This window comes from Hemitrygon akajei, chromosome 8, assembly GCF_048418815.1.
Source record: "Hemitrygon akajei chromosome 8, sHemAka1.3, whole genome shotgun sequence".
In the NCBI taxonomy this organism is placed as follows: domain Eukaryota; kingdom Metazoa; phylum Chordata; class Chondrichthyes; order Myliobatiformes; family Dasyatidae; genus Hemitrygon; species Hemitrygon akajei.
Genome location: NC_133131.1, coordinates 52,257,682 through 52,282,704, shown reverse-complemented (window position 1 = coordinate 52,282,704; position 25,023 = coordinate 52,257,682). Strand labels below are relative to the sequence as shown.

The 25,023-nt window shown below is 44.1% G+C and overlaps 1 protein-coding gene across 3 annotated transcripts in view; it reads right to left on the bottom strand.

Annotated features, from left to right (window-relative positions):
• Nucleotides 1-23,194, bottom strand: part of rcc1l (RCC1 like) — a 45,313-nt gene extending 22,119 nt beyond the window's left edge. The window contains exons 1-5 of one of the 3 annotated variants that reach the window (XM_073053855.1): nucleotides 22,403-23,184; nucleotides 20,346-20,475; nucleotides 6,718-6,846; nucleotides 5,500-5,566; nucleotides 961-1,012 (exon numbers count right to left, since the gene is read on the bottom strand). In XM_073053855.1, the coding sequence (XP_072909956.1) occupies nucleotides 961-1,012; nucleotides 5,500-5,566; nucleotides 6,718-6,846; nucleotides 20,346-20,475; nucleotides 22,403-22,702 (678 nt within the window). In that variant the 5' untranslated portion in view covers nucleotides 22,703-23,184. Of the gene's footprint in view, nucleotides 1-960; nucleotides 1,013-5,499; nucleotides 5,567-6,717; nucleotides 6,847-20,345; nucleotides 20,476-22,402 lie in introns of all 3 variants that reach the window. The other 2 variants (XM_073053857.1, XM_073053856.1) reach the window with 2 other exon arrangements.
• Nucleotides 23,195-25,023: the final 1,829 nt, after the last annotated feature.

The window sequence follows — 25,023 nt, the reverse complement described above, 5'->3', positions numbered from 1 at the left end:
CACCAATCCCTGTGAAACATCACAGGTCATGGATTTCCAATCAGAAAATAATCCTTGCATCACTATCCTCTGCTTCCTATCACTTGTCCCATTTTGGATCCAATGACAAAGTGATCTTAGATGTATCCCAACATTCTGGATTACTAGTATGATGTGGGAACTTGTCAAGTGCCTTACTAAATTTTATACAGAAAATGTCTACTGCCCTGTATTCATCAATCTTAACGGTTACCTCCACAAAAAACTCAGTCAAGTTATTGAGAAAGGATTTGCCCCACACAAAGCTACACCAGTTAAAATTGTTCAGCCCCTGCCTTTCCAAATGTACCCAGATCCTGTTTCTTAGCACATTAGCATTTGATGAAGTTGAACACACAGACAGGTAGAGGTTAATGAACTGCAGTATCTCAGAGGGTAGGTGTGAGCTGGGTCAGGTGATGTCCTGGTGCATCTGAGGGAGCGGGACACAAGTTGAACACACAGACAGGTAGAGGTTAATGAAGTGCGGTATCTCAGAGGGTAGGTGTGAGCTGGGTCAGGTGATGTCCTGGTGCATCTGAGGGAGCGGGACACAAGTTGAACACACAGACAGGTAGAGGTTAATGAAGTGCGGTATCTCAGAGGGTAGGTGTGAGCTGGGTCAGGTGATGTCCTGGTGCATCTGAGGGAGCGGGACACAAGTTGGATTATGCATGGATAAATTGTCAAAGTGTGCAGGTTCTTCAAACTGGTCTGCACATACTTAGAGAAAACTTGCTCGTGCTTAAAGCTGAGAACACAATGAAAAGAAAAACTTGATAATCAAATATTTGAGTTTAGCTTATTTCTAAAATATTCATACAAGTGTTGAATTTGTAAGCTCTGTACTTCATTTTGCCAAGATAAAATTCTCGGTGGAACTAGTTTATAATTCCACGCACTTTCATCACTTTAAAAAGGAACAAGGATTTTAAATATTACCTCAACAATTCTACTATCCACACCTTCAATGCGGTGAATAATCTGGCTGCCACTGGAAAAAAATACAATAAGATATTAAAATTAACCACAGCCAGTGTGTGAGATCAGCAAATATTTTTGTATACATTACTCCACCATTGCTGTGAGGACTACCCTATAGTTACTTGGTCTATCTAGATTGTAGTTCACATTACAACAGCCTGCTGCTGTTAACCCCAGAACTGCAGGCAGTGCAGCAATCCTACACCATTCAAAGCCTCTTTGTACTTGGATCATTAAATACTTAGTTAAAATTAAAAATTCTACAAAGTACAATTCAGCCTCAGGAAGCTGATTCTCCAGGGAGGGAAGGATGAGAGAAGAACCCTCTCGTACATAAACAAGAGCAAGATGATAACAGAGGGATCCCAGAAGGAGACCATGAGCTTTGAGTTTGATTCAGAGGAATCAAAAAACAGTGAGATAGTGCTACCAAAGACAATGGAACTGAACAAAATCTTCTGGCTTCGCAGATTACTGGTGGGTGAACTTCCAAGAAGGGAACTAATGACAAAGACCAGAAATGCCTTAGCTTGGTTGTTTGCAAAACTGAAATCTCTTAGGTACCCTCAACACTTTCAGGTAAATCACCCTAGTTCACACAGAAATGGTCAATGGGGTTTTCTTCTTTGGGAGGCAGGGTATTATTATATAACATGTGACAGACTGGGAATTGTTGGTTTACAAAGTAACCAGTCCTCATTCTTCAGTTGCTTCGGCCTTCATTTTGAGCACAGGACTAAAGATGTCTTACTTCAGTTCCAATGTAAAAGTAAAGTAAAATTTATTATCAGAGTACATACACATCACCACATCAACCCTGAGTATGCTCCTGTGGACGTACTCACCAAATCTATAGAATAGTAACTGTAATCAGGATCCATGAAAGAGCAAGAGAATAGAAGAAAACAAACTACACCCTATCCTCGTTATATGTGGGGGATATGTTCCTCGCAATCAACGCATCGCATGGGAAACGCATAATGTGAATAATTATTTAAATGGAGAGAATAGGGATGTGTTCCGGAGGGCTTCCTGAGTATGTTTTATCTGTAACTTATTCACATTTTCATACCAATACGACACAAAAGCAGTACCACAAGGCAACATTCGTATTATATTCCATCAACTTAAGGTAATATTCAATGTAATAAATCATACAAAGTTAACAGTCTTTTCATCCTTACTTATGTAAGTGCGTTTTGGCATACGCTTCCAAAAACGCCCGGACTCGTCTGCATTAAACACCTGCTTTGGTGTGATGCCTAACTCAGCTATCATAGCCCACAACTGCACAGGGTAGCGTTCAGTAGCTTCGTGGTCAGCACTAGCTTGCTCACCATGCACAGCTACGTTGTGAAGCCTGTGACAATAAACAAACTTAGAAAACCATCCCCTACTTGCATTAAAGCTAACAATGTCACTTGACACTTCCTCAATAGCCTCTGAACAAAGGCCACCACAAATTTCCAAAGCTTTCACACAAAGATGATCGGAACTGAGTGTTGTTTTTTACTTTGTTTCATGCTTAATATACAAACTCAGCATTTTCTCCATTTTTGTCATAATCAGGTCACACACTTCGGTAACAATCTTTGAAGACACTTGGGATGAATCAATCACTGCACTTTTTATTTTCTCAACATTTTTCTTTGTGTTTCTGATCGTGGACTCACACAGGCCGAAGTAGCGTCCCAGAGCTGTGTTACCCTCACCTGACGTCACCCTGTTTATAATTTCCAACTTTTTTTCAAGTGTTAAAGCAGTTCTCTGCTGCTTGGCTGATGGCCCAGGACTTGAGATAGGATGCTTAGGAGGCACAGTTAAAATATATCAAGCACAAAATCAGTGCACTGTAGGTAACAATAACAAAAGTTTAACAGCGCAAGATCACACATCCACACGCTGCCAAAACCAATGCGAGACTGGCGGGAGTGACTTTGAGGCGTGCGCACGGGACTTGTATTGGCGGGAAAGTGGTGCTTCTCATCCCAACAGCCTCGCATAACAGTGAGTTTTGGACACATATAAGGAAAAGTTGGCAGAAATAGGTTCGATGCATAACTGTGAATCCGCATTGTCTGAAGACGCATATAATGAGGATAGGGGTATGTAAATGGAAATATAAATAAATAGCAATAAATAACAAGAACATTAAGTAACAAGACAAAGAGTCCTTTAAGTGAGATCATTGGTTGTGGGAACATCTCAATAGACGAGTGTAGTTATCTTCTTTTGTTCAAGAGCCTGGTGGTTGAGGGGTAGTAACTGTTCTTGAACCTGCTAGTGTGAGTCCTGAGGCACCTGTAGCTTCTACCTGATGGCAGCAGTGAGAAAAGAGCATGGCCTGGGTGGGGGATCTTTGATGATGGATGCTGCTTTTCTATGGCAACAATTCATGTCGATATGCTCAATGGTTGGGAGTTTTACCTGTGATGTACTGGGCCAAATACACTACCTTTTGTAGGATTTTCACTCAAAGGCATTGGTGTTCCCATACCAGGCTGTAATGTAGCCAGTCAGCACACTTTCCACCACACATCTGTAGAAGTTTGTCAAGGTTTTCGATGACATGCCAAATCTGCACAGATTCTTAAGGAAGCAGAGGTGCTGTCGTGCTTTCTTTGCAATTATATTCATATGACGGGTTTAGGACAGATCTTGTGAGATCATGACATCCAAGAATTTAAAGTTACTGACCCTCTCCACCTCTGATCCTCCGAACAGGACTGGCTCATGGGCCTCTGGTTTCCCTCTTCTGAAGGCTACAATCAGTTCCTTTGGCAAGACCACACCTGGAATATTACATGCACTTTTGGTTTCCTTACTTCAGGAAAGAAATGTTTGCCACAGAGAGTTAAGAAAATTCACCAGAGTGATTCTTGGATGGCACGACTGTCAGATGAGGAGAGATCAAGTTGACTGGGCCTGTACTAACTAGCTAGAAGAATAATGGGAGAACATTCCCCACTCGTAACAAGTCTAGTCGACCTAACATGATGGGAGTGCACAAAATTTCTAACAAGACCCGTCAGTCTGGATGCAGGGAGAATAGCTGGTATCATCTCTTCAGACACTTTGACAACAGGCATTGTGTCTGAAAGATTGCTAACATTTAAAACTGGGGAATTGGATAGACTAAGTAACTGTTGGGAAGTTAGCCACACAGCAACGATGGAGGGATTATTGGAAAAACTTCTAAGGGAGAGCAAAGGGTAAATCAAAGACAATCAGCATGGATTTGTTAAAGTCTGTTAACCTAGCTAACATTTACTGAGTCTACTGAGGAGAGCTGATGAGGAAAATGCACTTGATCTAATCTACATGGATTTTTAGCAAAGTATTTGACAAATTCCTGTGAGCAAATACTGATCAAGAAAGCAAAACCCTGCAAGATCCAAAAGAACATGATAAGTTGGATTATAAAACTGGTTCATGTGAGAAAGCCAAGAATTATGGTCAATGAGAACTTCAATGAATGGAAGATTGTGTTGAATCCTTTGCCTTCTCTGGTATACGTGAACTTTAATGCAGCACCCATGATTAAGATGTTTGCCTTTCTTTGATACCAAAACCAGTAGCTGATAGTGAGAAATCTATGGGCAGGAGGGTGATATTGGTTAGTTGGTACAACATTACAAATGAAATTTAGTCTAGAAAAATGCACAAAGAGTAGAAAGAACAAGGAAAAGGAACATACAACACAAGACATGATACCAAAAAGTGGAGAGGAAGAGAGGCACCCTGGAGTTATTAGGTCAGATAGGTAAGCCAGAAAAGAAGGCACATAGAGTGGTTCTATTAGACATGGAAACCATATCAAGCAGGCCAGGCCAGGTTTCATGAATTCGGATCATCATGCTATAGGAAGGTTATGACTGGATTGTAGGAATTGCCAAAGAGATTTCTGACATTGTCGAAAATAAAGAACACTGCAGATGTTGGAAATCTGAAATAAAAACAGAAAATGATGAAAACATTCAGCAGGACAAACAACATGTTTACGAAGACCACAGATAATGCCTGACCTGCTGAGTGTTTCCAACATTTTCTGTTCTGATTAACAAGGATAGTATCAGGGCTGAAGAACAGCTACAGGGATATAAGATGGGGTACTTACTACTGAGGCAAAGCAGATCAGGAAGAGATTTAAACAAACAAAATCATGAGAGGAAACCATAGCAGTTAATGACAGGGGAAATGTGGATGAGTGGAGGACCTGGATTTTCACTTAAAGAGCAGTGGGGTGGAGCTCACTACCTGAGTAGGAAGAGGAAGGAATACAAAACTTTAAATAACTCCTAGATGGACACATGAAGAGCTGGACGCAACATGGACCGAGATCTGGGAAGTAACCCAAATAGCTGAGTTTCTTGACCTGACAATCATCATGAGCCAAAAGGTCTTCTGTGTTGTAAGTATCTGTGGTTCTCCATAGCTAGACTGAGTTTAGGAAGATATTACTGTTCTGATTCAGATTCAGAGCTCAAGGTAGCTTACCTATAAATCTCACTGTCAACAATGCTCCTGCCACACTGTCCATACGCGTTGTTTCCCATACTGAATACTACAAAAAAAAAGTGTTTCATGTTGTTACGGCTCTACAGACTTCAGCAGAAGCACCCCAAGGTGCGACAGGTATAACATTGTTAAGAATGTAGTGCTGCAGTAAGACAAGGTAATTCTCCACTAATTAATTACACCATCCACTCACCACCTTCAATAAATAATTGTGCCAGTCTGTGAAACACTGTCAAAATTAAATCCATTCACACTTGAACCAAAAAGAACGCCTGACAACACTCCTTCCACTCACCTCGTTCTGCAGCAGGCCACTGAAACCCCTTCTTAGAGGATTTCACAAAGCCCTGGTGGTAATTCTCATGAACTTATTGTCAGCTGTCGACATCAGAAATAGGAATCACTGTTGGCCAACAGACAGTGACCATCAGCAGCATGAGTAACCAGGTCAGAACCCGTCCAAATTCTCAGGGATCGACTGAAGTCCATGATATTTTGAGGTTCATGAAAATGATTCCAGGTGTCAGAGGCTTATGGTTTGACGGCTCTGGGTATGTACTCACTGAAATTCAGCAGATCGAGGGGTGACCTAATTGAAATTGATTGAGTGGTGAGAGGCCTTGATAGAGTGGATGTGAAGAGGATGTTTCCAATGGCGGGAGCATCTACGACCAGAGGACTGAGCCTCAGAAGAGAGGGGCGTCCTTTCAGAACAGAGATGAGGAGGAATTTCTTTAGCCAGTGAGTGGAGAATCAGTGGAATTCTTTGTCACAGGCAGCTGTCAAGGCCAAGTTTTTAAATGTATATTTAAAGCATAGGTTGATAGGTTTTTGATTGGTCAGGACATGAAGGGATACAGGGGGAAGGCAGGAGATTGGAAATTGGATCAACCATGATGAAATGACAGAGCAAACTCAATGGGCCAAATGGCCTGCTCCTATATCTTACGGTCTTATGAAATGGGAATAAGTGCAACTGAAAGAGGCACTTCTTTCCTAACATGACAGAGCAATTTTGTCTACTTCAAGTATTTCATTGATGATTACACTTAATTCGTCAATTAACCAACTGGGTCTACTTAAACTGCAAACAAATGTTGGAATTTTAGGGGAAGAATTACTGGAACACATAGGAAGTTACCTCGGACCATACAAAGAGAAGAGGGGTAAATGTGCTGAAACAGAAAGAGTGCAGACCTCCCTCACTGTCGGTCATCACCAGTGAGTGCGCCCTCCCACACGACACCTGCAGCACTCGCGCCTCCTGAGGCTTCTCCAGAGGCAATGGCACAGGGGAAGGTTCCAGTACGTATTCATAACCCCTCGCTGAAAAGGAATAATAAATTCATTTCATAATCAGAAACTGCTAGTAGGACACATCATTGAAGGGAGGAACAGCGTTTTAGACAGAAATGGAGAAGTGGGACACAAACAGAAGTGCAGAGAGGGAGGATTGGGGAGAACGGAGAGAATACCCACTGCAACGCTGACCAAAGTTGTCACATAGAAAACCTACAGCCAATACAGGCCCTTCAGCTCACAAAGCTGTGCTGAGCATGTTCTTACCTTAGAAGTTACCTAGGGTTACCCATAGCCCTCTATTTTTCTGAGCTCCATGTACCTGTCCAGCAGTCTCTTAAAAGACCCTATTGTATCCGCCTCCACCACCATCGCCGGCAGCCCATTCCACACACTCACCACTCTCGGAGTGAAAAACTTACCCTTGACATCTCCTCTGTACCCAATTCCAAGCATCTATCAAGTCACCTCTCATCCTCTGCCGTTCCAAGGAGAAAAGGCTGAGTTCACTCAACCTATTCTCATAAGGCATGCTCCCTAATCCAGGCAACATCCTTGTAAATCTCCTCTGCACCCTTTCTACAGTTTTCACATCCTTCCTGTAGTGAGGCGACCAGAACTGAGCACAGTACTCCAAGTGGGGTCTGACCAGGGTCCTATATAGCTGCAACATTACCTCTCGGTTCTTGAACTCAATCCACGGTTGATGAAGGCCAATACACAGTATGCCTTCTTAACCACAGAGTCAACCTGTGCAGCAGCTTTGAGCGTTCTATGGATCCCTCTGATCCTCCAATCTGCCAAGAGTCTTACCATTAATACTATACTCTGCCATCATATTTGACCTATCAAACTGAACCACCTCAGACTTATCTGGGTTGAACTCTATCTGCCACTTCTCAGCTCAGTTTTGCATCCTATCAATGTCCTGGTGTAACCTCTGACAGCCCTCCACACTATCCACAACACCCCAATCTTTGTGTCATCAGCAAATTTACTAAACCATCCCTCCACTTCTTCATCCAGGTCATCTATAAAAATCACAAAGAGAAGGGGTCCCTGAGCCACACCACTGGTCACTGACCTCCATGCAGAATATGACCCATCTACAACCACTCTTTGCTTTCTGTGATCAAGCTAATTCTGGATCCATAAAGCAATGTCCCCTTGGATCCCATGCCTCCTTACTTTCTGAATAAGCCTTGCATGGGGTATCTTATCAAATGCCTTGCTGAAATCCATATACACTACATCTACTGCTCTTCCTTCATCAATGTGCTTAGTCACATCCTCAAAAAATTCAATTAGGCTTGTAAGGCACAACCTGCCTTTGTCAAAGTCATGCTGACTATTTCTAATCATATTATGCCTCTCCAAATGTTCATAAATTCTGCCTCTCAGGATCTTCTCCATCAACTTCCCAACCACAGAAGTAAGGTTCACTTGTCTATAATTTCCTGGGCTCTACTCCCTTTCTCAAATAAAGGAACAACAGCTGCAACCCGCCAATCCTCCGGAACCTCTCCCATCCCAATTGATGATGCAAAGATCATTGCCAGTAGCTCAGCAATGTCCTCCCTCGCCCCCCCCCCCCCCCCCCCCCGCAACTTATCCAACTTGATGCTTTCAGTGATAATTACTTAAAAAGCAGCAGTTAGCAAAAGAAAATAAACTAAATAAACTGAAACTGAAATATCCAGCAAAATATCAGAAAAAGAACAAGCTTTCTCTGAAGTTGTTAAATTCAATATTGAGTCCCAAGGGTGTTGTTGAGGTGTTGTTTCTGGAGCTTAATCTGAGCATCACTGGATACTGTAGGAGACAGATAACAGATTGGGATGGAGAATTAAATAGGCAACAGGACACACGATTCACTCTGGTGGTCTGAGTGAATCTGTATTCAGCCAACCTGCATGTGCTTTCTCCATTTCAATGGAGGCCATATTTTGGACACCAAATGCAGAAGACAAGACAAGAAGAAATGCAAGTGAATCATTGCTTCACTCGTGTGCGTTCCTGCATGGTGGGGAAGACAAAAGTAAAAAGGGCAAGTGTTGCATGGGAAGCCATGATAGTGTCGTGACTGGCGTAGCTCTGTTACTGTTTCAGATTCAGGGTTCACTCCCTGTGAAATGCACCTGTTTTCCCTGGCTGCTCCAGTTTCCTCCACAGTCCAAAGATGTACCAGGTAGGATAACTGCTCATTGGAAATTGCCCTGTGATTAGGTTAGGGTTAAATTGGGGGGGGGGGGGGGAGGGCTGAGGAGGCTGGCTCAAAATGCTGGAAGGGTCTACTCTGCGCTCTATTGCTACAGAAGTGAAGAATGCGGAGTCCACATTTTGGTTCTGATGAGGAGTCTTAGCTGAAATGTTAACAGTTTAGTTTGCTCCATAGATGCTGCCTGAACCAGAATTTTCTGTGTTGCTCCACTGTAGCATCTTGTGTAACAGAATATTATCAGGAGAACTACATAGGAAGTAGGGAAGTTAGATGGGCATCTGGAGAACTGGTTACAGTGTTGATCTTAAAGATGGATGTTAATGCATTTGAAGCAGTTTAGAGACCATGAATCACAGTGACAGAGCATGGAGAAAGCACTTTCAGCCAAACCTGTCCATGCTGTCAACTTTCCTCACCTTTGGCCCGGGCCCCTATAAACCTTTCCTATCTATGTACCATCTAAATGTCTGGTCAATGTTGTAATTGTACCTGCCTCTGACAGCTTGTTCCATTTACCCACCGTCCTCTGTGTGAAGACTCCTCAAATCCTTTTCAGGTTCTTCTCCCCTCACCTTAAACCTGCGCCCCCTGGTTTTAAACTCCTCTACCCTGGGAAACGGGTGAGATGTCCAATGTGAAAGGTCTGGCAGGCTGGGTTGTCTCCACAGAATTTAGAAGAGCCAGAGGTGACTTGATGAAAACACACGACTGCGTGAGGAGTTTGGACTGGGTGGTTTAGGGCATGATGTTTCATTTGGTGGGAGAATATCGCACAAAGGGTCACTGTTTAGAGACAAATTACTGCCTCTTGGAAAACATTAAATATTACTAAGAGAAAGAAAAATTAAAAAGTACGTGGGTGTACTTATTAGCCCACAAGTGGATACAAACCACCGATAACCCGTTTACACTAACCCCACATCAATTTCATTTTATTCCCTACCCCTAAACTTCATCCACTCATCTACACCGGCAGTCATTAACCTGCACAACATTCGGGATTTGGAAGGAAACCCGAGTGCCGGGGAAACCCTCATGGTCACGGGACAACTTGCAAACTGCATTCAGCTAGGACAGAAACTCAGGAATGATCTGAAATTCCAAGAGCTATGACACCAGTAGAGGGCTAAGGATTCCAAGGGCTCAGTACCCTTTGAATAAAGAAATTTCTCCTTGTTTCAGTCGTTATTTTGAGCAGGCAATGTTGCAGTCTCACCTCACATCTCCAAGACCCAGACTCGATCCTAACCTCGTTATAGGTTAATTGGACACAGTAAATTACCCCTGGTGGAGGTGGCTGGTAAGAGTGGGGAGGGGGAGTGAGCTGATGGCTGCTTGTAAGAGAGGAAAAAGGTTCAAGGAAAATAACTGGGGCAATGTATCAAGCAGTAGTAATCAAGGCAACTGGACTTGCTGTGTTGTCTAGAAGACGTCTCACCACTCATCCAAGAGGCTTCTTCATGGTGGGTAGTTTTCTGGCTTATAAACTCTGAGTTGTTAAAAGGTATAGCAATCACATGAGGGTTGTTACGAGTCACAGAGGTAATGAAAGGGTCATTAGTCTTATCTTTGCATGAATGGAGGTGTGACCAGTTGTGGAGATGTTGGGGTAGAGATATTACGACTGCTTTGTAAATTGCTGATAGGTCCTGTTGTATCACACCCTGTCTGTTTAGGGATGGGTTTTACAGTTTGACAAAGATGGCTCCTTTAACACCTCTTTCAACCACCTGTCCTCCCTGTCCAAAATATGCACATTGTTATCGCCAGAGGAGTTGTTGGACAACACAGCAAGTCCAGTTGCCTTGATTTACTACTGCTTGATATACAATGACCTGGATGACTGAGAACCTTCATAGACAACTGGGGCAAAGGTACAGTCAGTCCTCCTTATCCGCGAGGGATTGGTTCCGGGACCCCTCGCGGATACCAAAAAACGCGGATGCTCAAGTCCCTTATTCAACCTGTCTCAATGCGGTGGACCTTAGGACCCGGTGGCAATGTTCTGAATCCGCAGTGTTTCTGTTCACAAAAATAATCACGATCATGATTGAAAATAAAGTGGAAATAATAAAGCGATCAGAAAAAGGTGAAACACCATCGGTCATTGTAAAAGCGTTAGGCTACGTCGGTCAACGATCTGAACAATTTTAAAGGATAAAGTGAGAAAGACACTGCCCCGATGAAAGCTATAATTATTACTAAGCAACACAGTGGTTTAATTATTGCGTTTTGGGGTTTTGAGTTTGTGATCCTCCACATCAACCTGGCATGAATGGAGAGCACACTTGAAAGCAGTCTGTCACTGGGCCCGGCTCTGAAACATATGCTCTTAAGTGTTTTATATGCATAGAAAGGTAAAATATATACTATATACTAAGACAAACGTTTGACTAACTGACGCTAAACAATACCGGATGTACCTGTTTCAACTTACAGTAACAGAACTTCCGATTTTTTTCAATCTCGATCCACAATAACCCACGCACATCCTCCCGTATACTTTAAATCATCTCTAGATTACTTATAATACCTAATACAATGTAAATGCTATGTAAAATAGCTGTTATACTGCATTGTTTAGGGAGTAATGACAAGAAAAAAAAGTCTGTACATGCTCGAACAACAAGTGCTGGAAGAGCACTTCTGGGTTTTCGCGATTCGTGGTTGGTTGAATTCGCGGATAAGGAGGGCCGACGGTATTGCTCTGAGAGCTGGCACAGACCCGATAGGCTGAATATTCTCCTCCTATTCTGTGAGAAAATTGAGACTTAGTTCCTGCATCTCACACAACTTTATCTGGCCCTTCAAATGTTTTCATCACATCACCACTGATTTATCCATGTTCTGAAGAGGGTAGGCCGAACTCGCTCTTTGTCCCAGTGTGCAAACCATCAATATGCAGCACCCATTCAAGAATCTAGAATTTTGGAAGAAGGTAATCAAAGGATTGACCACTTCCATTGCCAGCTCTCACAAAACCATGGGGAACAGATCAGCAGTTCCTCGGGACCTGTCAACTTTCAAACTCATTCGCTTTTCTGCTGGTGTTTAATTAGTATTTCATTTATTTCCTCCTCGATAGTAGACACTTGGTTCTCCAGTATTTCTAGAAGTCTTATGGTGTCTTGGAAGAGTCATAGAAAATTACAGCATGGAAACAGATCTTTCAGCCCATCTAGTCCGTGCTGAACCATTTAAAGTGCCTACTCCCATCGACGACTATAGCAACCATAACCCTCCATACCCCTACCATCCATGTACCAATCCAAACCTCTCCTGAATGTTGAAATCAAGCTCTCATGCACCACTTGTGCTGGCAGCTTGTTCCCACACTCTCATGATCTTCTGAGTGAACAAGTTACACCTCATGTTCCTCTTAAACTTTTCACCTTTCATCCTTAGCTGATGGCCTTTGGTTGTAGTCCCACCCAACAATGGAAAAAGTCTGTTTGCATTTATCCTAGCTATACTTCTCATAATTTTGTATACCTCTATCAAATATCCTCTCTACCTCTATGTTCCAAGGAATAAAGTCCTGATCTATTCAATCTTTCTTTATAATTCAGGTACTCCAGACCAGGCAACATCCTTGTAAAATTTCTCTGTACTCTTTCCACCTTATTTACACCTTTCCTGTGTGTAGGTGACCAAATCTACACACAATACTCCAAATTAGGCCTCACCAGTTTCTTATACAACTTCAACATAACCTGTACTTGGCACTTTGATTTATGAAGGCCAATGTACCAAAAGCTTTTTGGTGTTTTCTTTGTGAATGCATTTTGGGAAGTCATATTCTGGTACGACATTTTGAGTCAACAGCAGGGCTGATGTTCAGAGAGACTCTGGGGTACAAGGCTATAGCTCACTGAAAACAGTAACATAGAGGGACTCAGGGGTACAAATGCATGGTTCCCTGAAAGTGACACCACAGGCAGACAGGATGGCAAAGTGGCTTTTGCAATGCTGGCTTTTATTAGTTAGGGCACCCAGTATAGAAGTTGGGGTGTTATATTGCAATTGTACAAAACATTCATGAGACTACACTTACAGCATTGTACAAGGCCATAAGACATAGGAGCAGAATTAGGCCATTTGGCCCATCAAGTCTGCTTCACCGTTCCACTGTGGTTGATTTATTGTCCATCTCGATCCCATTGTCCTGCCTTCTCCCCATAAACTTTGACACCATGACTAATCAAGCACCTGTAAACCCCTGTTTTGAATACATACCCAATGTCTGTGGCAATGAATTCCACAGATTCACTAACCTCTGGCTAATAGGAGTACAGGTTGGTAGGTCATTGTAGTTTGTGCCATGATGAAGCTTGGGTTGAATTGGGGGTTGCAGGGCGGAGCATGCTGCGCTGTATCTCAATAAAATAAAGAAATTCCTCCTCATCTCTGTTCTAAAGGGAGGTCCCTCTATTCTGAGACTGTGCTCTGCAGTTCTAGACTCCTTCACCATAGAAACATAGAAAGCCTACAGCACAATACAGGCCCTTCGGCCCACAAAGCTGTGCCAAACATGTCCTTAACTTAGAAAATACCTAGGGTTACCCACAGCCCTCTATTTTTACAAGCTCCATGTACCTGTCCAGGAGACTCTTATCGTATCCGTCACCACCATTGTCGCCGGCAGTCCATTCCTCGCACTCACCACTCTCTGGGCAAAAAAACTTACCCCTGACATCTCCTCTGTACCTATTTCCAAGCATCTTAAAACTACTCCCCCACGTGCTAGCCACTTCAGGTTTAGGAAAAAGCTCCTGACTATCCATATGATCAATGCCTCTCATCATCTTATACACCTCTATCAGGTCACCTCTCATCCTCTGTCACTCCAAGGAAAGAAGGCCGAGTTCACTCAACCTATTCTCATTAGATATGCTCCCTAATCCAGGCAACATACTTGTAAATCTCCTCTGCACCCTTTCTATGGTTTCCACATCCTTCCTGTAGTGAGGCGACCAGAACTGAGTACAGTACTCCAAGTGGGGTCTGACCAGGGTCCTATATAGCTGCAATATTACCTCTCGGCTCCTAAACTCAATCCCACGGTTGATGAACACCAATGACCGTATGCTTTCTTAACCACAGAGTCAACCTGCACAGCAGCTTTGAGTGTCCCAAGGTCTTGGACCCCAAAATCCCTCTGATCCTCCACAATGCCAAGAGTCTTACCATAAATACTATATTCTGTCATCATATTTGACCTACCATCTGCCACTTCTCAGCCCAGTTTTGCATGCTATCAAAGTCCCGCTGTAACCTCTGACAGCCCTCCACACTATCCACAACACATCCAACCTTTGTGTCATCAGCAAGTTTATTAACCCATCCCTCCACTTCTTCATCCAGGTCATATATAAAAATCACGAAGAGTAGGGGTCCCAGAACAGATCCCTGAGGCACACCACTGGTGACCGACCACCATGCAGAATATGACCCGTCTACAACCACTCTTTGCCTTCTGTGGACAAGCCAGTTCTGGATCCACAAAGCAATGTCCCCTTGAATCCCATTCCTCCTTACTTTCTCAATAAGCACTGCATGGGGTACCTTATCAAATGTCTTGCTGAAATCTAATTTACAGTACATCCACTGCTCTACCTTCATCAATGTGTTTAGTCACATCCTCAAAGAATTCATTCAGGCTCGTAAGGCACGACCTGCCCTTGACAAAGCCATGTTGACTATCCCTAATCAGATTATGTCTCTCCAAATGCTCATAAATCCTGTCTCTCAGGATCTTTTCCAACAACTTGCCCACCACTGAATTTATGACACAAAGATCATCGCAAGAGGCTCAGCAATCTCCTTCCTCACTTCCCACAGTAGCCTGGGGTATATCTCATCCAGTCCTGGTGACTTAGCTAAATTAATGCTTTTCAAAAGCTCCAGCGCATCCTCTTTCTTAATGTCTATATGCGCAAGAGTTTCAGTCCGCTGTAAGTCATCCCCACAATAGCCAAGGTTTTCTCCCCTGGTGAAATGGTAGATGAATAAGGTAGATGATCTTGTAGCACAGTTAGAAATTGTCAGGTATCATTTGTGGGCATCACTGAGTTGTGGCTGAAAGGAGCTTAACATCCTAGGATACACATTATATTGAGGGTAAAGGACAGATACATGCCAAAGGTGAAGAAATAGTCTAAAGAAGGATGACACAACTTTGGCTGACAAGGGAAGTTAAAGACAGATAAAAGCAAAAGAGAGGGGTATATAATACAGCAAAATTTAGTGGAAAGTTAGAGGATTGGGAAGTTTTTAAAAACCAGAAATTGAAATATGAAGGTAAACTGTCCAATAATATAAGACGATATATAGGAAGTCCTGACGAAGGGTCTCGGCCCAAAAAGTCGACAGTGCTTCTTCCTATAGATACTGCCTGACCTGCTGAGTTCCACCAGCATTTTGTGTATGCTGCTTGAATTTCCGGCATCTGCAGATTTCCTCATGAAAGGATACCAAAAGTATTTTTTAGAAGCATAAAGAGTAAAAGTGAAGTGGTAGTGGCTATTGATCCACAGGACAGGTCGTAATGAGAGGCAAGGAAATGGTGGACGAACTTCTTAAGTATTTTGTGTCAGTCTTCTCTGTGGAAAGCTCTAGCAGTAGACCAGAAATTCAAGGTGTCGGAACAGAAAGGAGTATAGTTGCTATTACTAAGGAGAAGGTGCCTGGGATGTCGCAAGCTCTGGAGGTGCATAAGCCACCTGGACCAGAAGGAGGTGGTGAAGGGATTGTGGAGGCATTAATAATGATCGTTCAAGAATTACTCGATTCTGAAACGGTTCTTGAGGTCACACCACTCTTTTTTTTTAAAACTTCGAACTTTGAGAAGAGGGAGGCAAAAGAAAGGAAATTATAAGCCAGTTAACCTGACTTCAGTGGTTGGGAAAATGCAGGAGTCCATTGTTAAGGATGTCATTTTGGGTTAATTGGAAGCACATGATAAAAGAGGCCTAATCACCATGATTCCTAAGGGGAAATCTTGCCTACTGGTGACAGCTGGCTGTGGGTGACCAGTGGTGTTCTGCAGAGGTTGGTGGTGGGGCTGCTTCATTTCACATTATACAGTATGTCAGTGATTTGGCTGACAAAATCGATGGCTTTTTGGCCAGTTTGCAGACAATACAAAGATAGGTGTATGTGCAGGTAGCTCTCATCTACAGAAGGACTTGGAAAATGGGTGAAGGAAGTGGCAGTTGGAATATAGTGTAGGGAAATGCATGATATTGCACTTTGATAGAAGAAAGAAAGGCATAGACTATTCTCTAAAAGGGGAGAAAATTCAAACATCAGAGGTTCCAAGGGACTTGGGAGTCCTTGTGCCAGATTCCCTAACAGTTAACTTGCAAGTTGAGTCTGTGGTAAGGAAAGCAAATGCAATGTTAGATTCATTTTGAGTGGAGTAGAATATAAAAGCAAGAATATAATGCTCAAACAGAAGGAAATCTGCAGATGCTGGAAATTCAAGCAACACACACAAAATGCTGGTGGAACACAGCAGGCCAGGCAGCATCTATATGAAGAAGTACAGTTGACATTTCGGGCCGAGACCCTTCGTCAGGACTAACTGAAAGAAGAGATAGTAAGAGATTTGAAAGTGGGATGGGGAGGGGGAGATCCGAAATGATACGAGAAGACAGGAGGGGGAAGGATGAAGTTAAGAGCTGGAAAGTTGATTGGCAAAAGGGATACAGAGCTGGAGAAGGAAAAGGATCATGGGATGGGAGGCCTAGGGAGAAAGAAAGTGGGAGGGGAGCACCAGAGAGCAGGGAAGGAGTGATTGTGAGAGGGAATGAGAGAGAGGAAAAAGAGAGAAAAGAAGAAGGGGGGGAATAGTAAATAAATAAATAGGGATGGGGTAAGAAGGGGAGGAGGGGAATTAACGCAAGTTAGAGAAATCAATGTTCATGCCGTTAGGATGGAGGCCACCCAAATGGAATATAAGGTGTTGTTCCTCCAACCTGAGTGTGGCTTCATCTTGACAGTGGAGGAGGACATAGATATAATGCTGATGCTTCATAAGGCATTGGTCAGGTCAGACTGGACTTGGAGAATTGTGAGCAGTTTTGAGCATCTTATCCAAGAGAAGGTGAGTTGATATTGGAAAAGGCCCAGTTGAGATTCAGGCAAATAATTCTGAGAATGAAAGGGTTAAAGTACAAGGAGCATTTGGTGGCACTGGGCCCATACTTGCCGGAGTTCAGAAGAATGAGGGGGTTCTCGTTGAAATCTATTGAATATTGAAAGGCCTAGATAAAGTCAATGTGGAAAGGAATGTTCCTGTAAATTCAGGGGGTATTTGTGTGGAGTTCTGCATAGGTATGTTCCAATGAGACAGGGAAAGGATGGTAGGGTACAGGAACCATGGTGTACAAAGGCTGTTGTAAATCTAGTCAAGAAGAAAAGAAAAGCTTACAAAAGGTTCAAAAAATGAGGTAATGATAGAGAGATAGAAGATTATAAGGCTAGCAGGAAGGAGCTTAAGAAAGAAATGAGAAGAGACAGAAGGGGCCATGAGAAGGCCTTGGTGGGCAGGATTAAGGAAAACTCAAGGCATTCTACATGTATGTGAAAAACAGAGGATAAGACGTGAGAGAATAGGACCAATCAAGTGCGACAGTGGAGAAGTGTGTATGGAACCAGAGGAGATAGCAGAGGTATTTAATGTGTACTTTGCTTCAGTATTCACTATGAAAAAGGATCTTGGTGATTTAGGGATGACTTACAGTGGACTGAAAAGCTTGAGCATGTAGATATTAGGGAAGAGGATGTGCTGGAGCTTTTGGAAAGCATCAAGTTGGATAAGTCACTGGGACCAGACGAGATGTACCCCAGGCTACTGTGGGAGGTGAGGGAGGAGGTTGCTGAGCCTCTGGCGATGATCTTTGCATCATCAGTGCAAAGATGCAAAGGTAAAGTAAAGGATAGTAAAGGTTCCAGAAGATTGGAGGGTTTCGGGTGTTGTTCCATTATTCAAGAAAGGGAGTAGAGAAAGCCCAGTAAATTATAGACCAGTGAGTCTTACTTCAGCGGTTGGTAAGTTGATGGAGAAGATCCTGAGAGGCAGGATTTATGAACATTTGGAGAGGCATGATATGATTAGGAATAAATACTTCAGAAAGTAAGGAGGCATGGGACCCAAGGAGAATGAGCTAGGGGAATTCTAGTCAGTTTCTAGAGTAGGCTACATGGTTGGTACAACATTGTGGGCATAAGGGCCTGTAATGTGCTGTAGACTTGCACGTTTTATGTTCTCATTCTGTATACTGTACAACACCTTCAGTCCTGTGTTCATCTCCCTCTTTGATTTTGCTCCCGTGTTGCACCTCAACTCATCCCACACTGACTGCAATTTTGCCCTATTATCTGTCTGTTCTTCCTCACTCCATCAAGTTGTGTACAAATCACCCCATCCTCAGTCCGATCACTTCAGTTCCCACCCCCCTGACAAATTGTGTTTCGTTTGGTCTCCCTACTTTTGGGAAGGTGCCATTAACCTGGAAAGAGTACAGAAAAAAACCTACAAGGAAGTTTCTAGAACTTGATGGACTGAGCTGAGTCGGTTTAGACCATTTTTCCTTGGAGCGTCGGTGGGGGGGGGGGGGGGTGATCTTAAAGAGCTGTATAAGATCATGAGGGATATAGACAGAGAATGCAACTTTGGGGATGTCTTATTCCCAGGACCGGGAAATTACAATTAGAGGGCACAGATGTAAGGCAAGAGGGGAGAGATTTAATTGGAACCAAAGCAAAGATCAAATATTGAGAAGCCTAGATAAAGTGGGCATAGAGAAAACGTTTCCTCTAGTGAGTGGGTCTTGGACCAGAAAGCACCGCCTCAGAAGGATTTCCCTTTAGAACAGAGATGAGCAGGAATTTCTTCAGGTGGTGAATTGGTGAAATTCACTACTGTAGAGTCCTGTAGAAGCCAAGTGATTGTGTATATCTAAAGCAGAGGTTGACAGGTTCTTGATTAGTAAGGGGGTCAGAGGTTAAAGGGGAATGGGGTTGAAAGGGACAATGAATCAACCCTGATGGACTGGCGGAGCAGACTCAATGGACAGAATGGCCTAATTCTGCTCCTTTTGTCTTATGAAATGAGTAGCATTAGTGAATTTATTGGGAAGCTGGATAACCAGGAGAAGAGAATAAAACAATATAGGGACATACACAAAATGCTGGAGGAATTCAACAGGCCAGGCAGCATCTACAGTCGACATTTTGGGCCGAAACCCTTTGGCAGAACTGGAGAAAAAAGGCTGAGGAGTAGATTTGAAAGGTGGGGGAGGAGAGAGAAACGTCAGGCAATAGGTGAAACTGGGAGGGGGAGGGATGAAGCAAAGAGCTGGGAAGTTGATTGGTGAAAGAGACAGAAGGCCGTGGAAGAAAGAAGGGGGGTGGGGAGGAGCATCAGAGGAAGGCGATGGGTGGGCAAGGAGATAAAATGGTGAAGTGGGGGGTGGAGGCATTACTGGAAGTTTGAGAAATCGATGTTCATGCCATCAGGTTGGAGGCTACCCAAACAGAATATAAGGTGTTGGTCCTCCAACCTAAGTGTGGCCTTATCCCAACAGTGGAGGAGGCCACTCGTCCCCCCACCGTCACCATTTCCCATCCCCTTTTCCCTCTCTCATTTTATCTCCTTGCCTGCCCATCACCTCCCTCTGGTGCTCCTCCCCCACAAGTTTCACCTATCACCTGACCTATCCCCTCCCACCATCTTTCAAATCTACTCCTCAGCTTTTTCACCCCAGTCTGCCAAAGGATTTCACACGCAGTAATTCAGGAACAGCTTCTTTCCCTCTGCCATCCCATTCCTAAACGGATATTGAAGCTTTGGACACAACCTCACTTTTGTTTTAAATACTGTATAGAGTATTTGTTTTTGCACATTTTAAATAATCTATTCAATATACGTAATTGATTTACTTGTTTATTATGTTTTATTTTATTATTATTTTCTTCTCTCTGCTAAATTATGTATTGCATTAAACTGCTGCTGCTAAGTTAACAAATTTCACGTCACATGTCGGTGATAATAAACCTGATTCTGACTCTGTTTTTTTCCAAAGATGCTGCCTGGCCTGCTGAGTTCCAGCATCTGAAGATTTCCACTTGTTTGTAAAACAACAGTAATAAATTTAAATGGAATGGGATAAATTTCTAGGAGTACAAACACCAGAGACACCAATGGAGGAATTACCATTCTCTGTAATCACAAGAATCTCAACACTGCATTCAGATTTCTGATCGAGTAAAATTAAACAGCGAGGAAACAGCAACTCACTCCTGTCCTGTCGGCTCCTGTGAAATCCAATTTGAGAATCTCTGTTTAGGCCCATTCCCCACAGCTTGGTGATGTCAGTGGTTTGTGAAGACAGTAATGTGAATCCATAACCACATGCTGCAGAGGAGATCTGTTGCATGAATAACAACAAAGTTTGTTTTGTGAACAATTATATCTTGAAATTATCATGTTCAACAATAATATATCAGATTACAGCACAAAACTTAAATCAAACAGACTTACACAACCACCACTCATCTTTCAGGAATATTCCAGAATGGAAAAATTATTCTGCCTTCTCTTCTCCAGTGTAAACTTTCGCCTTCTCTTTTGTTTCTGTCTCCTCCATCCCCAGCTCAACCTACAAACCTCTGTCACTCCAAACTATTCCATTCCTCCAGCACCTCAACCTTCCCTAGAATTCCCAGATGTCCAGCTTTGAACCTTCCCACATTTCAAAATGCCCTCTGCTCTTGCAAACTAATATCAGTTGCTTTCTGCAATACTTGAATATTCCACCTATCCCCCATCTTTGTGTTTATACGTAGCCCTCACTGGGACCATAAATCACTCCCAATTTTACTGAGGTAAACAGCTCTCTTCCCCTTTACATGGAGTCTGAATTTTTAACTTGGGTAACACATAACTCTCCTTCAATTCCTCACTTGCAGCAGTGCTGTGATTTAAATATAACTATTCTCTTTGTCAAATTCCACTATCATTTTGCCCCATCTCTGAAATCTCCATATGCCCCATAATTTATCCTCTGTTCTCCAACCCCTGAATCTGTCCACACCACTAGCTCGAGCTACCAAACTTCAGGCTCTGCAGTTCCCTCGCTGAACCGCTCAACCTTGTTCCTCCTTTGAAATGCACCTTAAAGCCAACCTACAGACCCCCAGAATCATTACTGCACAGGAGACCACTGAGCATCAGGTCAAGTTCATTCTCTTTTCACTCCCTCCACCCCTTTCTTCGAATTATTTCCCTAAGATGTCTCTCCAAGCCATTTTTGGAAAATCCTCATTAGCTGCTTCCACCATCCTTGTAGACAGTGAACTCCATATCACATGTAAAAACTGTTTCTCCTCACATCCCAACATGCACAAAATGCTGGAGGAACTCAGCAGGTCAGGTAGCATCTATGGAGGGAAATGAACACTCAACATTTCAACCTATGCCTCTTATCAGGACCTGTGCATCTGTCAGTGTTATTCATTACATCCGGAGCTCCTAATGCAGCCCATCAGCGGGACCCAACACAGATTGAGGGACACTACTTCATGAAGTTCCTTTGCTCTATCTGCTTCAGCAGCCATCCCCATTTCAATTCCAGTTCCGAATCAGTATCAGGTTTATTATCACTGATATACATCATGAAATTTGATGTTTTGTGGCAGTACGGTGTAAGACATAAAAATTCCTATAGGGTACTTAAGATTTTAGGAACAGCTTCTTCCCCTCTGTCTTTAGATTTCTGAATGGTCCATGAACACTACCTCACTATTCCTCTTTCACACCATTATTTATTTAAGTGTGTGCCTTAAGTCTCCTAACTTCCTCCCTGATGGTAGCAATGAGAGAGGGCATTATCCCAGATGGTGTGTCTTTGCTGATGGATGCCACCTTCTTGGGAAGCTGCCTTTTGAAAATGTCCTAGATGAGGGGGAAGGGGTTCGGGAGGAGATTGTGCCCATGTTGTGCCTCTGGTGATCCCGCATGCCAGTCAGAACATCCGTATAAACGTGCTGGACTTTGGTGATAAACTAAATCTACACAAACTCCTAATGGAGTACTGCTGCTGGTGTGTTCACTTCCCATTCCCGGACTGACAGGGCGGTGAACATACAGGGTAATGTCCCTGCCCGACCTACCGAGTTTCTCCTGTATTTTGTGTGTGTTGCCCTGAATCTCCAGCTTCCTCAGAATCTCACATGTCCTGTCCTGTGAACCCGGGGCTCCCGGTTTTAACCCCAGTGTACGTACCCCCGCCGATAAAAATCGCTCCTCCCGCACTGGTCTCACACCCCACAGCCACAGTCCCCGCCGCCTCTCACCCGCGACTCCGACTCCAGCTCCAGGCGGTGAGGCCTCAGCTGCATACTCGCGGCGTTCCGGCGGGCAGCAGCTGCGAGGCCCAAGGCCCCGGTGTGGGCGAATCCCCAGACAAACACGCGGCTCTTTCTGCGGCCTTTCCCCATGTAGCGGACTGTCGGGGAGTCGTCCCGCTCCACTAGCGAACGGCCCGGGGAGGGCGCCTCCCTCAGCCCCCGGCCCGGAGTGGACGCCTCTCTTCGCCCCCACCATCGCAGTCCGAGCTGCCAACTGCCTCCCAGCCGCCTCAACCGTGTAGTCATACTCGGGCCTGGCCGGGGTTACAGGGGCTGGACCAGCGCCGGGAGCTCCGGGAGCGCCGGGCAGTAAGGGGGCGAGGGGACAGAGTCAAGCGAACTCGTTCATAAACCGAAGCTGGAAATCCGCAGTCTCTCTTGTCGATTCTGTGAGAAAAACGTCGGAGACCATCAAATAAAACGGCAGGTGCTGAAGATAAGAAACTAAAATCGCAAAAACACGGGCAGCAGTTCGAGTTGCGGGCTCGCCGCTAGGTGAGATGAGTGAGACACTCACACCGAATGCCGGCGTCCTACGGAGTGCCCACCCAGCCGAAAGCCCTCAACTGAATTCATATAAAATCATGCGGGTCATAAATTTTAACCAGAATTGGGGGGATCAAAAACTAGAGCGTTTAAGGTTAGAGGGGAAATATTTAACAGGAAGCCGGGGGAGCAGCTTTTTCAGTCAGAGGATGGTCCGTTTACAGAATGAGCTACCTAAAAGGTGCCTGAAGTCGGGACAAGGATAGGAAAGGTTTAGACCGGCTGGTGGAATTGGAAGAGTGAGTCAGGGATTTGTGAAATGTACAATCCTTCTGAAATGCAGAAAGGGGAGGAAAGACAAAGATGTGATGGCAGTAGAGTTGTGACTTCTGTCGGTCGTGGTCGACCATGGGTACTGCTTTGTCAAGCAGTGTCGACTGTGGCTGTTGAGGTCGATCCTGGAACAGTAGGCTCTGCCACAGTTGCTGCATGTGTAGGGTGTTGTGGAATTGTTGTCCGCTGTGCTCTTCGTTTAGCTCTCCGCTCCTCAAACTGACTCAGGATCACTCTTTCGTCTTGCTCTAGGTCTTGCTGAAGAATACCTCGCCATTTGTTGCGGTCATCTGCTGTATCCTCCCAGTACTCTGTGTTGATTTTTAAGGCTTTCATGTCACGTTTGCCGAGGTCCTTGAAGCAAAGCTGGGATCTACCATTCTTCATACCATGGACGTGGGCCTGCCAGCGCAGTCTGCGTTGTCTTAAAAGCGTGAACATTGTGGGAAGTCCGGCGCGGGAGAGAACCTCACAGTTTGGGACTTTGTCTCTCCAGGTGATGCTGAGGATGTGGCGAAGGCTGCGCAGGTGAAAACTATTGAGTTTCCTCTCCTGTTTGAAGTAGATGGTTCAAGTCTCGCTACCATACAGGAGGGTGCTGATAACACATGCATTGTGCACGGCAGTCTTGGTCTTTGTAGTGAGTTTCGGATTCTCCCAGACCCGCGAGGAGAGTCGAGCAAGGATCGATGTTGCTTTGCCGATAGACCTGTTGATTTCAGCATCGAGGGAGAGAGTGTCGCTAATGGTCGACCCCAAGTATGTGAACTCGTGGACCACTTCTAGATCGTAATTGTCGATGGTAATGACTGGTGTCTCCACTACGTTCTGGGCAAGGACATTTGTTTTCTTTAGGCTGATGGTAAGCCCGAAGTCCTTGCATGCCTTAGAGAAGCGGTCCATGAGAGTTTGTAGTTGCTGTTTGGTGTGCGAGGTTATAGCAGCATCATCGGCAAAGAGCATGTCACGTATTAAGATCTTTCGCACCTTTGTTCTTGATCTCTGGTGCGCAGGGTTGAACAGCCGCCCATCAGACCTGGTGTGCACGTAGATGTTTTCTGTTGACGTCCCAAACGCATAGCATAGAGAAGAAGATGCCGAATAATGTTGGGGCCAACACGCATCCTTGTTTGGCTCCACTACGAATAGCGAAGGGTTCTGATGAGCTGCCATTGTATTCAACAGTAGCCCTCGTGTCATCATGGAATGACTTGATGGTATGGAGTTTCGGGGGACAGCAGATCTTGAGGAGAATCTGAAAGAGCCCATTCCTGCTGACGAGGTCGAATGCCTTGGTCAAGTCGGTGAAAGCAATATAGAGGGGTTTCTGTTGTTCCCTGCACTTCTCCTGGAGTTGACAGAGTGAGAAAATCATGTCGACAGTTGACCTCCTTGCGTGAAAACCACATTGGGACTCAGGGTAGACTCGTTCTGCCAGAGTTTGTAGACATGCCAGAGCTACACGAGCAAAGACTTTACCGACAATACTCAGGAAGGAGACACCCCTGTAGTTGCTGCGTGAAATTTTGTTATTTTGCTGGTAATTACCTAGCTCATCCCTGCTGCCCATCTTGAATAACCATGCAATATCTTAGTGCATGACCCTAACTGTAGCTTTACCTGGAAAACTGGCTCATGGGGATGGTTTCAAAAAGAACAAGAATTGCTTTTTTTCACATTCATTAGTAAGGAATCTGTTAGTGATTTATGAATGAACCTGGAGTGTGATAGGAGTTCAATACTGAAAG